Source organism: Polistes fuscatus, unplaced genomic scaffold (genome assembly GCF_010416935.1).
Source record: "Polistes fuscatus isolate 324 unplaced genomic scaffold, CU_Pfus_HIC Scaffold8, whole genome shotgun sequence".
Taxonomy (NCBI): Eukaryota; Metazoa; Arthropoda; class Insecta; order Hymenoptera; family Vespidae; genus Polistes; species Polistes fuscatus.
Genome location: NW_025113162.1, coordinates 5522512 through 5537107, shown reverse-complemented (window position 1 = coordinate 5537107; position 14596 = coordinate 5522512). Strand labels below are relative to the sequence as shown.

At 32.0% G+C, this 14596-nt stretch overlaps 3 protein-coding genes across 3 annotated transcripts; 2 read left to right on the top strand and 1 right to left on the bottom strand.

The window, feature by feature from the left end:
* The first annotated feature begins 7940 nt into the window (after positions 1-7940).
* LOC122524748 (NADH dehydrogenase [ubiquinone] flavoprotein 2, mitochondrial) lies at positions 7941-9166 on the top strand. The gene is made up of 4 exons (XM_043647165.1): positions 7941-8078; positions 8225-8287; positions 8358-8816; positions 8903-9166. The coding sequence occupies exons 1-4, from the start codon at positions 8022-8024 to the stop codon at positions 9074-9076; spliced, it is 753 nt and encodes a 250-aa protein (XP_043503100.1). The 5' UTR covers positions 7941-8021; the 3' UTR covers positions 9077-9166.
* Positions 9167-9253: 87 nt separating this feature from the next.
* Positions 9254-11991, top strand: LOC122524746 (mismatch repair endonuclease PMS2-like). Its single transcript, XM_043647163.1, has 5 exons — positions 9254-9559; positions 9645-9804; positions 9970-11195; positions 11274-11523; positions 11597-11991. The coding sequence occupies exons 1-5, from the start codon at positions 9473-9475 to the stop codon at positions 11920-11922; spliced, it is 2049 nt and encodes a 682-aa protein (XP_043503098.1). The 5' UTR covers positions 9254-9472; the 3' UTR covers positions 11923-11991.
* On the bottom strand, positions 11979-14328 carry LOC122524747 (glutamate-rich WD repeat-containing protein 1). The gene is made up of 4 exons (XM_043647164.1): positions 13961-14328; positions 13233-13728; positions 12712-13116; positions 11979-12631 (listed from the first exon to the last, which is right to left on the bottom strand). The coding sequence occupies exons 2-4, from the start codon at positions 13724-13726 to the stop codon at positions 12142-12144; spliced, it is 1389 nt and encodes a 462-aa protein (XP_043503099.1). The 5' UTR covers positions 13727-13728; positions 13961-14328; the 3' UTR covers positions 11979-12141.
* Between the last annotated feature and the right edge of the window lie 268 nt (positions 14329-14596).

Below are 14596 nucleotides of genomic sequence, written 5' to 3'. Positions count from 1 at the left end.
TTGCAATCGAGCGCGTAGGCAATGAGGTACTCGAGTGTTTGCATCGTTAAACAAAAATCGGAAATTTTTCGGGTAAAGAAACTCCGATAGTTTCTTTTATTCGGATTATACGCGTGCCATCGTCATCCTAAGGGTAGGAGACCCATCGGGCATTCATCACTGAAGATAAAAGGTAAATTAATTTTTCTATTAAACATTTCTTTAATAATTACTTATAATTTTTAAACGATAACAATGATTCTAATAGTTTTATTTTCTTTTCTTTTTCCAGAAGGCTAAGTGTTTGTGTTAGTGTTTGATTTTTGAACTGCGTGCAATGCAGTTATAAAATTAGAGTCAGTGTTTTTGCGAATAATTAAAGTAAAATTTTTATCGCGGAGTAGAGTCAGTGTTTTTGCGAATAATTAAAGTAAAATGTTTATCGCGGAGTAGAGTCATTGTACGAATAATTAAAATATAATTTTTATCGCGGAGTAGAGTCATTTTTTGTACGAATAATTAAAATCAAATTTTTATCGCGGAGTAGAATCATTGTACGAATAATTAAAGTAAATTTTAATCGCGAAAGTAGAGTCAGTGCATTCGGTCATCGTCATCCTAAGGGTAGGAGACCCATCGGGCATTCATCAATGAAGATTAAAAGTAAGTATAATTTTTCTACGAAACATTATTATAATAGTTTCAATGGTTTTATATTACGACTAAGATATTAATCGTTCTTTTTCTTTTTCTGTTTCAGAACATCATTGCAATCGTGCGCGAAGCAATGTAACGGGAGTGTTTGATCGTTTTAATATAATTTAAATCACGGATTAGAAGCACGTTCGCTCGGTAATTAAAATTCGGTCGCGTTTCGCGTTCGTGTTCGTGTTCGCGTTCGCGTTCGCGTTATTTTTGAGACTTATATATTAAATTAACTGCGAGCAATGCAGTTAATTGCATTAGAGTTTGTTCGTATAAAATTATAGTTTTTTAATTTTAAAACAGTCGTACAGACTGTTCGCGAAGTAGAGTCAGTGAAGTGCATCAGTGAAGTGACCGCGTATCGGGAGTGAAATTTTTGTGTTTGCATTGACTGCGTGCAATGCAGTCTTTGAATTAGATTGTAGAATCAGTGTTTGTACGAATAATTAAAGTAACATTTTAATCGCGAAGTAGAGTCAGTGACCGGGCGTAAATTAAATTCAAATCGTATCGCGTATGTAGATTCAGTGTTGTTCGCCGTTTAAGAAAAATTTCGGTTTCGCGATAAGAAACTTTTTTATAGTTTCTTATATTCGTTTACCGCGATATTAGAGTCACGGGAGTGCGAGGAAAAGTGCATCGAGGAATTCTCCCATGGGTCTGATGGACGAGGGATGCAGCTGGACCATTTGCTACGAAGTAGGAGTGTTTTGGAGCCATCGCAGAACTTCTAATGCTATTTGTTCATATTGCATACATGCGTCATTTTATTTTAAAATGCCACATATATGTAATATAACATTTAGCAGGCCGTGAGTTAAAATTTAAAGTCCCTCCGGTGCTCAATCATGCCGAGGATGAAAGGTCCCAATCGGCACGAGTTACTGGTTGTAATTATTCCAAAAAATTATTGACGAGCACATGAGTGATTCCAAAAAAGGATTAGTCCTTTTTTGAAATTGCTCATGAAAATTGTATATTTTATTGTATGTTATATTATTAGTTCAGGATAGGTCTTCTTGTCTCATCGGTTAAATTCTATTTAATTAACAGTGCAATTAATTAATGCACTTTTCCTTTTTATTACGTGTTTCGTTCGCGTTTAGTAGTGGTGAAATCGAGTATTAATTTACTCGATTTCGTCCAATAAAGCATGTAATAAATGTCTTACATGCATTGCTTCGTACATAGTTTATTTAATCGCGATTTTATTTTTCAATATAATAAAAAAATGAGCAAGAAGACAAACCCATTCGCGACGGATAGACTCTGGCTATTAAGTGGCGGCTCAAAGCCCAGTTCTTTAATTAGAACAGCCATTTAACGAAAGAGTCGTCCGAGATTTTTATTATTTTTTTTAAATTCTTAAAATCTTTTTAAAAGTCATTATAAATGACTTGTAGAGTCATAGCCCGCTTAGATTAATGAGAGAACATTTTTATATATTAATCAATTTTTAGTTTAGGCTTTTCAGCATCTAATTTACTAATCCCCGTTTCTCCCCCCTATACTTTCTGCGTTCTCATTTATGCGTGTGCCCAGGTTTTACACGTATGGGTGAGAAACGGTTAGTATGGGTTTAGTTTTAAGTTTTACTCCCCCCATTTGGCGTCTGTCATTGTGCTAGTGATTGCACGATGTACATTGCACATGTGTGTGCGGTTAGGAATGTGCATTGTACATCGTTTCGTGATAATACCGCGCTTATTATTTTTTAAAGTTATTGAATAAAAATAACTTGTAGAGTCACACGTACGATACGAAATTTCTTTTTTTTTAACAATCGTTTTGCATAGTAGAGTTACCACATTTATTTGTGGAAACTATGATATACTCGTATATAACTAGTATGCAATATATACTAGTTTATACTTGTATTTTTGCATTAGTCATTTATGCAATAATCACTAGCCTTGACAGACGATTACAGCAATTGGTACGTACTCCCATAAATTTAGAAAACGCGTTTGAACTAGGGTGTCGGAGGTGCCCCGGGGCATGCTCTCTAGTTTAGGCTTTTGCACCCTGGTGGTATGTGTGAGAACCGTGGAGTGTGTGGGTGGGTATGCATGTGTATTTTTTTGAGCGAATGTGAAACTTTAATTATAAGTAGGTAGGACCCCGGAATGGCACGTGGCATACTTGCACTTTTCAGTGCGAGTCCCCACCTCCGGGTTTTATACGGAATTGTCACAAAATTATATCTTTTTATTACTATCTTGCATGACTTGTAAATCTTTTTTGTGACAATTCTGTAATATGCATTATGTATCATGATTCAAAGGGATTTGCAACCATTTAAGAAATTCATTTCTATTTCGATTGTATCTCGAACGAGATAGAGTCGAAATCAAATCCGCAAAACCTTTGATGAATTGATACTTAGTTTTAAGTATTATAACTAGCACTTCGCACTATCGCGATTTAATCTTTGAAATGTTTCATATAATTTAATATAAAGAATAATTTAAATAAAAATATTGCAAAGAAATGCATTGCATTTTTAGTATTATTTTTATTTCAATTCGATTATATTACTCGATAGTAAAAGTGCGAAGTGTTAATAGGTCATCGATTAGCATAATTAACTGCTCGGACATTCGATTAAATGTGCTCGTGTAATATGTGCACAGTCGATGAACTTTTAAGTTCGTTGATTGTCCACGAGCTAGGATAGCTAACGGGAAACGCGAATGCATTTTGTAATAATTAATAAATAGAGTCACCCCCATAACGAACATCGGAATTATTTGCATAAGATGTATGATGAAAGAAAATAAATGGAATTATTTCATATATATATTGTAATGTGAAATGTATTTCATTTATATTAGTGTAATAAGCAGTTGAGAGTAATTGGGTGAAAATGTCTTTAAGTCGTTTCTAAATTGTACGACCATAATTTGGCATATTATAACGGTTTGGTATTAGAATAGAATCGATACTTTACATGGTTAATAATATTCCTTTCGGCGATGAGATATCTCTCGACCAAAAGGTAATAATTATTTTCTATGTAAAAAGCTCAGGATGTTTTACTAATCACATTTTTCTTTTTCAGGGTTGTGTTAGGGTTGGTTAGGTTTTTTTATAATATAGAATCAGGGACGATTCTAATTTTATATCATTAATCGTTGTAATATGCCAAATTATGCGAATACTTTTTGGAACGATTGACGTTTTTGGTCAAAGATTCTTTTCATGCTCGCACGTAGGGAATGTCCGACAGTAGGCTTGAAGAAAGAAGAGGCCAAAAGCCGAAGAGGCCCCCACTTAATTGTGGCTCAAGAGGGCAACTATAGACTTAATGAGTTATTTTCAAGTTCGACAGCATGGTTGAATCTTTTGAAAATAGCTCGTTAGTCATTTGATATTTTTATTGTATTATTTTTTGTATTATTTTTTGTTTTGCTCGTCAATAATTTATAATGGTTATTAAGAATGGTAATAATTAAAATAGTTTTCTTTTTGTTACAGGTGACCATCGTTGGATTTGCCATGCCACCCACCAAAGACCAAACATAATTTTTCCTTAAAATAAATCGAGTATTAAGAAAATTTGATTTTATAAATGATATTTCATTTAAAAGATAGAAAATACTTTAAAATCATGATAGAGTACAATACCATTCCCGAATTCCAATATCATATCATTTTCTAATTTCCTATTACTCACAATTTCCCCACTTTTCATTCTTCATTTCATTCGTAGAAACTAATTATCTTATAATGTTTTTTAATGTCTCTTTTATTGTTTTAGGTATTAAGATTTATTTAATTATTATATTATATATTTAATTAATTTTCGTTTATATTTTGTTTCAGGATGTGATTAATTCCAATGCATTTGTAAGTATTGGATTTTGATCTAGAAAAGGAATATGCTTTCGATGCATTCATTGGTTCTTCGCAAATCTAAACTAATCTTTCTGTTTTCTGTTTCAGATTCGTTTCTAGTATTTTTATTCAATGGGTAGCGGGTAGATTCTTTCTTTTCGAAGAAAGGTCTACTTCAGGGATGCGACCCTGCCCACGCGAGCCTTGATTCTATCTTACTCCCAAGGATAGAATCATGTCCTTACCTAAAATTCCACCCACACCAAACGATCCTTTTCTTAATATTTTATTGGCAGGATGAATTATGTGAAAGGGGGACCAGAAGTCGACTGAATTATGGTAAACGGTAATATTTTAATATATTTATTACTTTAATATTGCATCGGACTCGTGACACTTCTGTGTTTTTACAGGTACCATGGATCAGTCCAAATTTTTATAGATACCATGGATTATTCATGGCATCTTTGTAAATCTAAACTAATCTTTTCTTTTTCTTTTCCAGGTTCGTTTCACGGCCCACTTTTCTTCTTCTTTCCTACCCCTTTGTTTTTCTTTGTTGCAGGTTACATAGGAGGAAGACCACACGAAGACCAGCTGAGGACCAGCCGAGGACCAGCCGAGGACCAGCCGAGGACCAGCCGAGGACCAGCCGAGGACCAGTCGAGGACCAGCCGAGGACCAGCCGAGGACCAGCCGAGGACCATATCCATTTCATTTATAGAAACTAATAACTTATAATGTTTTATAATAATTACGATTACGTGTTTAATAATTATCTCTACGAATAAATGAAGTACTATGATACGTTAACGACTTCTGCATAATGCTTTCTTTTTCAGGTTCGTCTCCCGTTTCGTCTTCTTATATTTTACAGTCAAGGCCTCAATGGGTAGCGGGTGGATTTTTTCTTCGCAAAGGGCGCCATTTGCTAAGAAAGAATTTACTTCAGGGATGCGACCCTGCCCACGCGAGCCATGATTCTATCTTCCTCCCAGGGATAGAATCATGTCCTACCCTTAGCTTTTTAAAGTGAAACGCCCAATTTTTTTTTTTATTTTTTTTCTTTTACTTTGCTCTTTTTAACTCGCGACTTTGCAAGCATACATGCATTTAGCATAGGAATCGAAAGCGATCGAAGGAATAACGTGCGCGATCGGTTAGACGGTTAGGTCCAAGGCTATCGGTTAGACAGGCTTTAACCGCCTGCTGTTAGTTTCTAATTGATCGTGTCGCGTTGATTTCTTCGTTTCGCTTAGATTTCTCGTCGTATATATTATTTCTATCGGGTTTCAATTCGCGTTTTGGTATGCATCGATGCATTTAGCATGGGAACCGAAGCTACACGTACCCAATTGGATGCGTGGAGTGTAAGTTCCTCGTAATATATTTTATTATTACCCGTTTTTTTTTAACTTCGCGATTTGGTATGCATCGATGCATTTAGCATAGGGACCGAAGCGACACGTGACTGGTCGAGGTACCCGGCTAGTTGCGTGAAGTCTAAGTTCCTCGTCGTATATATTATTTTTATCGCGTTTTTATTCGGGTTTTAATTCGCGTTTTGATATGCATGAATATGCACGTAGCATAGGAACTGAAACTGCATTGTATGGGATGTCTACCAAGGCCATTGGCACCGGTGGCAAACTGTACGTGCAGCGTAAGTTCCTCGTAATTAAGATTAGAGTCAGTGGATTAGTCCAACCGGTGGGGAACCACTTAAAAAAAAAACGTAAAAAGTTTCACTTTAAAAAGCCTACATTTCCCCCTTTCCTATTCCTTTTAATATTTTCTTTGCAGGATGACCGATGATGCAATATTCTGTCCAAGAGGAAAGGAAAATGGACCAGAAGTGGACAGAGTTATGGTAAATGGTAGTAAAAAATAATTATTTCTATAAGTAAATGAATGTTTTTAATCAGTTTATTGTTTCATATGACCATTCCGCCCAAGAGGAAGGAGAAGTGGATTAGAAGATGACTAGAAGAGGACAGAGTAATGGTAAACGATAATATAAAATAATTATTTCTCAATATAAATGAAGTATTTTAATCCATTTATTGTTTTCCTCGTAGCATTGCACATGTATGATAGTTATTTTTAATGTATTTTCTTTATTTTTACAGATGCCATGGATCAACCAAAAATTATATGCATTTATTTTTATAACATTATATTTTAAGTAGATTGACAATTATTATGTATAAAATATTCATTAATTGTAATCTCCGTATGCGTATTAATCGAAATTATATTAAAGTATATTAGTTTCTAAATAAAATCACCGATGTTACTTGAATTTTATTCAGATGCACTTCCTCGGTTTCATTTTCTTATTCAGTATTTAAACTTTTCTTTTTATTCTCCATAGTAATTGCAAGGATTTTCCGAATAAAACTCTTAGGGTGGGGCCTAAGATTGGGGCTCATTAAAAAACGTTCTCAGGGTTTTCATTTTCTACGGTTTCGACTTAATTCGGATGGGGACATCTTCAGGATGCACATCCCGGGTCTTCAGAAGCGGTTACCTCCACGTGGTTAGACCTGGGCAATGGTATTTTACTTTCAGTATAATGTTTAACATATTTTATATGTTATACATTCCATTGCAAGTAAAATCTAGCCAAAGACCGCTTACCATAAACATTATAATCGTAATTAGTTTCTTTTGAATCCCTAATTAATATCATATCCTTATTCCTTTCGCCTTGGTTCCTTTTTTATCCATTTTATCTATATAGAAACTAATTACCTTATAATGTTTTTTAATAACTTTTATGTATTTACAGATACCAGGGAGTAGTCCAAAATTGTTGAAATTAAAGTTGGGATTTATAAAAGAGATTGCATTGGATTCATTCATTGTATCTTTGTATGTATTCATTGTATTATTGTCTTTTTTTTTAATTTAGTAAGTCTTTTTTTCTGTACCTGTTCAAAGACTATCATTCTTAAGGAGTAAACTCCAAGCGTTTGTCGAAGCTGACACACACACTTTTTAAATTATTCGTCGTATATAAAGAAAGTTCGTAAGTTTTACGTAGAGATTTCTTAATAATTAAATTAAAATTTTTCCTAAAAATATATTGTACATACTCTTAAATTTTAACATTTCACTTAAATATGGATGACTATGAAGACTATTATTTATTTCAAACAGTGAGCAAGTAAGCTACTCGAGTGAGCCACTATAGTGGCACATTGATTGACCTGGAGAAAATATTCGCAAAAGCCACTTTAGTGGCAGGCCAGCTAAGCACCATATCGGTAATAGTAGTGTTCTACATATAAAATACCGACCGTCGGTAACCATATTACAAAGTTTAAAATAAATAATATTTATTTACATTTTTTCTCTTTCTCTCTCTCCTCGTTCCAAAAAGCCATGTATAAAAACTAACTCGTATACTCGTAGCGCGCGCGCCTTCTGGTGTCAGTTATGTAACTAAACTATCAAAGACTGATTGACAAGTCTCCGAAAAATAAGAAAACTCGTGGATGCATTCAACATCTTTAAATATGTTGACATCTTTTCGTGCACTTCGTACAATTTTAGTATGTAATTATATATAAAAATATTCTTTATATTTTTTAAATTATTAAACTTCTTTTTCATATAACCTAACTCCACCTTATGTAACCTTTAAATCATATGAAAACATTTGTTTTGATTTAAAGCTTATTATCCAATTTGTCTATAGGCTCCTACAAGGGGCAGAGGAATTCAAACATCTTCTAGTCATGCATCTGAACAACTATTCAATGTATGTTATAACATTCTTACTAAATTCGTGACAATTTAACTTTAAATGTAACATCAACTCTAAATTTCAGCATAGGGATACCGACTACAATAATCCCAGTACACCCTTCGAATTTAATGAAGCAAATAAAAAACGTATCGAGGCTCTTCTAAAAATTTATCCAGAAGGTCACAAACGTGGTGCAATGATACCTTTATTAGATTTAGCTCAAAGACAGCATGGTTGGCTACCACTCTCCGCTATGCATAAAGTTGCTGAGATTCTCAATGTACCGCGTATGCGTGTTTATGAAGTTGCTACCTTTTATACAATGTTTAACAGAAACCCAATGGGAAAATATCATATTCAAATCTGTACGTGTACTCCATGTTGGTTGAGAGATTCAGATTCTATAGTAACTGCTGTAACCGAGGCTGCGCATTGTAAACTTGGTGCTACTTCTGAAGATAAATTATTTACTGTATCGGAAGTTGAATGTTTAGGAGCATGTGCCAATGCACCGATGTTCCAAGTTAATGATGATTATTATGTAAGCAATTATGAATTTTGTTCCCATAGGTAAACTGTGATTAATTAAACTGAACTGCATTATTTGATTTTACTTATCCTTGATAGGAAGACTTGACTCCAGAAAGTGCTGCAAAAATAATAAATGCGTTAAGAAAAGGTGAAAGACCGCCACCCGGTCCACAAAATTCGCCTAGATTTGCTGCAGATCCAGCTGGTGGATTAACGTCTTTAAAGTCTTCACCTCCTGGACCAGGATTTGGGGTCAGGTCAGATCTATAAAATAAATGTTAATACAAATTTAGCATATGATGTATGTAAATTATTTAGTGATGTTCAAAAACTTGATAAATAAAGTTTCTGATAATAGAAGAGCAGCTATTTATTTATTATACTAATTTTGTATAAAACTAAATATTAACAAAGAAAAAATAAACACTTTTTTATATTAAAAATTATAGAATTCCAATCGACTATAAAAAACAAAAACAGGACAAAAATTTTTATTTGAACAATTTTCGAACAGTGTATGATAGGAATATGTTTGCAGTTCTTAACCAAGTAAACTTGGAATATCTCGTTCTTTTGTTTTCTAAGTAAAATCGTGTCGATGTTCGAAGATTTATAATTAATATATCTACAAAATAATCTTTTCTTATTATTAAACATTGAAATAAAATGAATGAACCAATTCCAACAAAAGAAAAATCAAAAAAAATTGGAGCAATAAATAAAGAAACAATACATCGTATTTGTTCTGGACAGGTAAGGTTAAACCATTAAAAAAATAAATGTTGATTAATATTGTTATTCTCGCATACTTTTAGCTTAAAGCTATGTAATTTTATAGGTAGTAATCGATCTCTCAATTGCTGTAAAAGAATTAGTTGAAAATAGTTTAGACAGTGGAGCTACAATTGTTGATGTTAAATTGACAGATCATGGAACAACGTGTATAACTGTCTCTGATAATGGAAGTGGAGTAGAAGAACAAGATTTTGAAGGATTAGGTCAGTGATTATAAATAAAAATGTATAATAACAATTGATAATTTAAAAAAAATATTATTTACTTTAATTTCATTTCAAAGTTAATTTCTTTATGAATAAAATGTATATAGTAGCAAAGAAATATATTAAATAAAAACTTTAATATTTTTCTATTTTGCAAAATAGGTTTAAAACATCATACATCTAAACTTTGTGAGTTTTCTGACTTAACAGAAGTAAGTACATTTGGATTTCGTGGTGAAGCTCTAAGTTCATTATGTGCATTAAGTGACCTGAGTATTGTAACTAGGCATTCGACAAGCGAACATGGATTTAAATTAGAATTCGATAAGAATGGTTTATTAAAAAAGAAAGAAATATGTGCTCGAGAAAAAGGAACATCGGTTCATGTAAGAAATATATTTAAGAATCTACCAGTTAGAGCGAAAGAATTTCATAGAAATATAAAAAAGGAATATGCACGTACTGTTCAAATATTATACAGTTACTGTTTAATTTCTGTTAATGCAAAAATAACATGTACGAATACAATATCAGGAAAATCGTCTAATCTAATTGTAAGCACAACAAATGAAGATAGCATTCTTAAAAATATTATTGCCGTGTTTGGTAACAAATCTATTGATAATTTGGTCCAAATTGAATTACAACCACCTGATGAAGCAACACTGGAAGAATACAATCTACCAAATAATTCCAAGATAGACTTCGATTGGGAATGTTATGTTAGCAATAATAGTCATACCTGTGGTCGTTCCACATCTGATAGACAATTTTTTTATGTTAATGGACGTCCGTGCGATCTTACTAAAATAAGTAAACTAATTAATCATATATATCATAAATTTAACAATAAACAATATCCCTTTGTATTTTTGAATTTAAAATTAAGTCAAGAATGTGCTGATATCAATGTAACACCAGACAAAAGAACTATTTTGTTCACACAAGAAAAAATAATTTTAGCATGTATCAAATTTAATCTGACCAAAAAATGGGAATTCCTGCAAGGAAATTTTACCGTTAAAACGTTGACAGAAATGAACGTTGGATTTAAAAGAATAGCTTCTACTGATAATGATCCACCAGCGAAACGAATGCAAATTTTTCGTAGATCGCAAAATACTGAAAAAAAATATGAAAAAGAAACACACGTAAAAACAAATAATATTTTAAAAGAAGACAACGAAGTTGTAGAAGAATTGTTAAACGTTGAAATACCTATTGACATACAAAAAGTAAAAAAAATATTTTATGAAAAAAAGAATACTTCTAAGAATAATGTTACTAAAAAAAGGATATTGAAATACAAAGCACAAATAGAAACTACTCAGAATAGCGAAGCTGAGAAAGAACTGAAAAGAGAACTTACCAAAGATTCGTTTACAAAGGTTATTACGATATTAGTTAAGCAGTTTAATTGTTTCTATTAATTTAATATATACATTATAAGATTTTTTACATTACAGATGAAAGTTATAGGACAATTCAATTTTGGTTTTATTATAGTTCTATTGGAAAATGATCTTTTCATAATAGATCAGCATGCTACAGACGAAAAATTTCGTTTCGAAAAATTAAGTAATGAAACAAGACTGAAAACACAAAAATTAATTATTCCCAAACCTTTAAATTTTTCTTATTTAAATGAAACAATTCTCATAGAACATCAAAAAATATTCGAAAGTAATGGCTTCGAAATTAAAATTAATGCTGAAGGTATATTTATCATTCTGAAAAAAGATATTTTATTTAAAAGATCCAATAATTAATAATAGTTGTTCTATTTCAGAACAAATCGGTAAACGTGTTGAATTAATTGGAATGCCAGTTAGTTTTGGCTGGCAATTTGGACAAGAAGATATAGAAGAATTAATTTTTTTAATTAAAGAAGGATTAGAAAATAAAGTTTTTTTTGAAATCCCTCGTCCAAGTCGAGTTCAGCAAATGTTAGCATCAAGGGCATGTCGTAGCGCAGTTATGATTGGTACTGCGTTAAATAATACAGAAATGATGAAATTGGTAATACAAATGAGTCAAATGAAAAATCCTTGGAACTGTCCACATGGTAGACCTACAATACGACATCTATTTTCAATGTCTTTAATGAATAGATAACATTGAACAATTGATTATCCTAAAAGCTACAAAAACCAAATTGAAAAATAAATTTGTTACATTCTCAAATATGTTGCATATATTATTGTCATAATCATTACGACAATGCATTACAAAAGTGACAAAATTCTTTTAAAATTAATTAAAAAGGATAGGGATAATTACAAAAATTAATATCTTCTGAATATTTTCGCAGTATATAATTAAAATTATAAATCATTAAACACTAATCGTACGAAATATATTGTATCCAGAATGTGCTGTTGATATTATAGTACCAGGACACTGTGGATGCCAGTGTAATTCTTTGATATCTGTTTGACCTTGATGTATAAAAAGTAATTGTGGAGGTATATCTGTTATTTCATTATCTTTGGATTCTTCTGAATGATCTATTTCTACTGATAGATCCCATTGAGCAATTTGATCATCTGCACCACCTGAAGCAAACACAGTCGCTTCTTGAGGATGCCACTCTACTGTTGTTACAGGTGCGGTATGTTGTTTAAAAGTTGCAACAGGAGTTGATCCATTTGAACTAAATTCTCTCATGTCCCATATACAAAGTAATCCATCGTCTCCTCCAGATACAAGAAATTGATTTTCTCGACGATTCCAAGAGATGACATTAATATCTGCAGTGTGTGTTCCTGAGACTGATAACATACACGCAGATTGTGGGCTGACCCTTGTATCCCATATTTTTATACTATAAATTAGAAAGAAAATCTTTATCATTTGTAAAAATATATTAATGTTTTAAAGTGACGTATATTATTAACAGCAAACCTTTTATCAACTGAACAAGAAGCTAAAACATTTCTTTCATTAGGAGACCACTGAACATCTTCTACGCTATATGGTGCATGTGAATTATAAGGCCTTTGATCCACTTGCCAAGTTGCACTACTACTATTTCCACTGATGCGCCATATATGTATATTACCTTTGCAATCACCAGAAGCTAATGTGCCTTTTTCTGTAGGGCACCAATCAAGAGCATATCCTTCACTAAGATGTCCATAGAAAGTAAACAATGATTTTATACCACCAGATTGTTCACATTTCTTACGATATGTCAGAAGTGAAGCAGTATTATTAACTGCTTGTAATTGTTCATTTAAATTCCAAAGGTTTACTCGACCTAATTCACTCCAACTTGCTGCTAACGTTGTATTTTCAATTCGTGTACACCTGAGAGTATTATAATTACATTTTATACGAAAGTTCCAATGATAATATGTTAATAACAATTATGTATATCATACATTAAACGTATAAACAATATATATTTATATTTACACATTTACCTTACTCTATTAACACATCCTTGATGTTTAATTTGAGCAACTGTCATAACAGGAAGCTTGTCATTGTTTTCATCTTCGGAATCACTAGATTCGTCTTCTGAATCTGTATCTTTCATGCCATGTAAATTAGACATTTTCATGACAAGAAGATTATTGACATGTGCTTTATCAGCTTGAGTACCAGCAACAAGATACATGCTAAGGGGATAGGTTTCTCTGTCACTACCTAACTCATCTAAAATTACATCAAAACTAAGACATGGTGCACCAGATTGTGCATGGTGCAACATGCGATACGTAGATTTATCAACAACAAGTTCCTCCTCTGGACCTAAAGGTTGCCCAGGTAAATACACTTTTGATTCTATGTTACTGCCATTCTGATATCCATTTTCATTTTCTACAATTTTGTCATCTTCTGAATCCTCATTACTATCGTCCATGCTTTCATCTTCAGCATCATTCATTATTTCGTGATCCATTTCTTCTGACATATCTTTATGGAAATATTGAAAAAGAAGAATAATTAATCTTGACACTAATTTTATCAATTTATGAACAGATAATCAAAATATAATATAGAATTCTAGAAGCGTTATAGGAAAATAAAATAACCCCAAAAAAGTGGTAATAAAATATATATACATATAATATTGAATTAATATTAAAGTTTATATATTACTTATAATAAGTGAATACAATAACGCTAAGGATTATTAAATGTTTACCTTCAATAAATTTCAAATTTGTATACGCTATTCAATCGCACATGTGCGCACGTGTTTTGTGGCAGATTCCAAACTGCGTGTTGCGATATAAACTAGTTTTAATATCTATATTTTGTATATAGTAGAACACACCAACAAAATATATTAATAATATAAAAATTGTCCAAAAATTGTTTACGTCAACGTATAAAGTATTTGTTATTATTTTTAATTTTAATTATGCGATACCTATTTATATTTATCTAAGCTTATATACAACACGTGCATACTGAGGGGTAATACTATTCTCATGTTGCACTTTTAGTTTATATTCTGCCCACAAGAGTCACTGAAGTCGTATATACTTAAAGAAAAAAATGGTGAATATTTTTTAATATTTTATACCGTATACCGCATCTATTTTGGTATATTAAATATATATGTATATATTTGTGTATCTTTTTATATAGTACATAATAAATCAAAAGGAAATAATAAATGAACTTTCTACATAAAGATGATCTACTGAATAAACTTGGAACTCAAAAATTTTTAGAATATTTTTATTAGAAAATTTTTATCAACAATAGGAAATCAAATTAGTGAAACTGCTCCTTTATGGACCAGTTTATTAACGCAATCTATATGAATAAACAT

Excerpts from the sequence above, each read along its gene's own strand:
- LOC122524748 (XM_043647165.1), top strand. The coding sequence starts at position 8,022 with ATGCATTCAACATCTTTAAATATGTTGACATCTTTTCGTGCACTTCGT. Across the intron at positions 8,079-8,224 it reads GTGCACTTCGTACAATTTTA|GCTCCTACAAGGGGCAGAGG; the intron begins GTATGTAATTAT and ends ATTTGTCTATAG. Across the intron at positions 8,817-8,902 it reads AAGTTAATGATGATTATTAT|GAAGACTTGACTCCAGAAAG; the intron begins GTAAGCAATTAT and ends TATCCTTGATAG.
- LOC122524746 (XM_043647163.1), top strand. The coding sequence starts at position 9,473 with ATGAATGAACCAATTCCAACAAAAGAAAAATCAAAAAAAATTGGAGCA. Across the intron at positions 9,805-9,969 it reads ACAAGATTTTGAAGGATTAG|GTTTAAAACATCATACATCT; the intron begins GTCAGTGATTAT and ends TTTGCAAAATAG. Across the intron at positions 11,524-11,596 it reads AATTAAAATTAATGCTGAAG|AACAAATCGGTAAACGTGTT; the intron begins GTATATTTATCA and ends GTTCTATTTCAG.
- LOC122524747 (XM_043647164.1), bottom strand. The coding sequence starts at position 13,726 with ATGTCAGAAGAAATGGATCACGAAATAATGAATGATGCTGAAGATGAA. Across the intron at positions 13,117-13,232 it reads GGATGTGTTAATAGAGTAAG|GTGTACACGAATTGAAAATA; the intron begins GTAAATGTGTAA and ends TAATACTCTCAG. Across the intron at positions 12,632-12,711 it reads TCTTGTTCAGTTGATAAAAG|TATAAAAATATGGGATACAA; the intron begins GTTTGCTGTTAA and ends TCTAATTTATAG.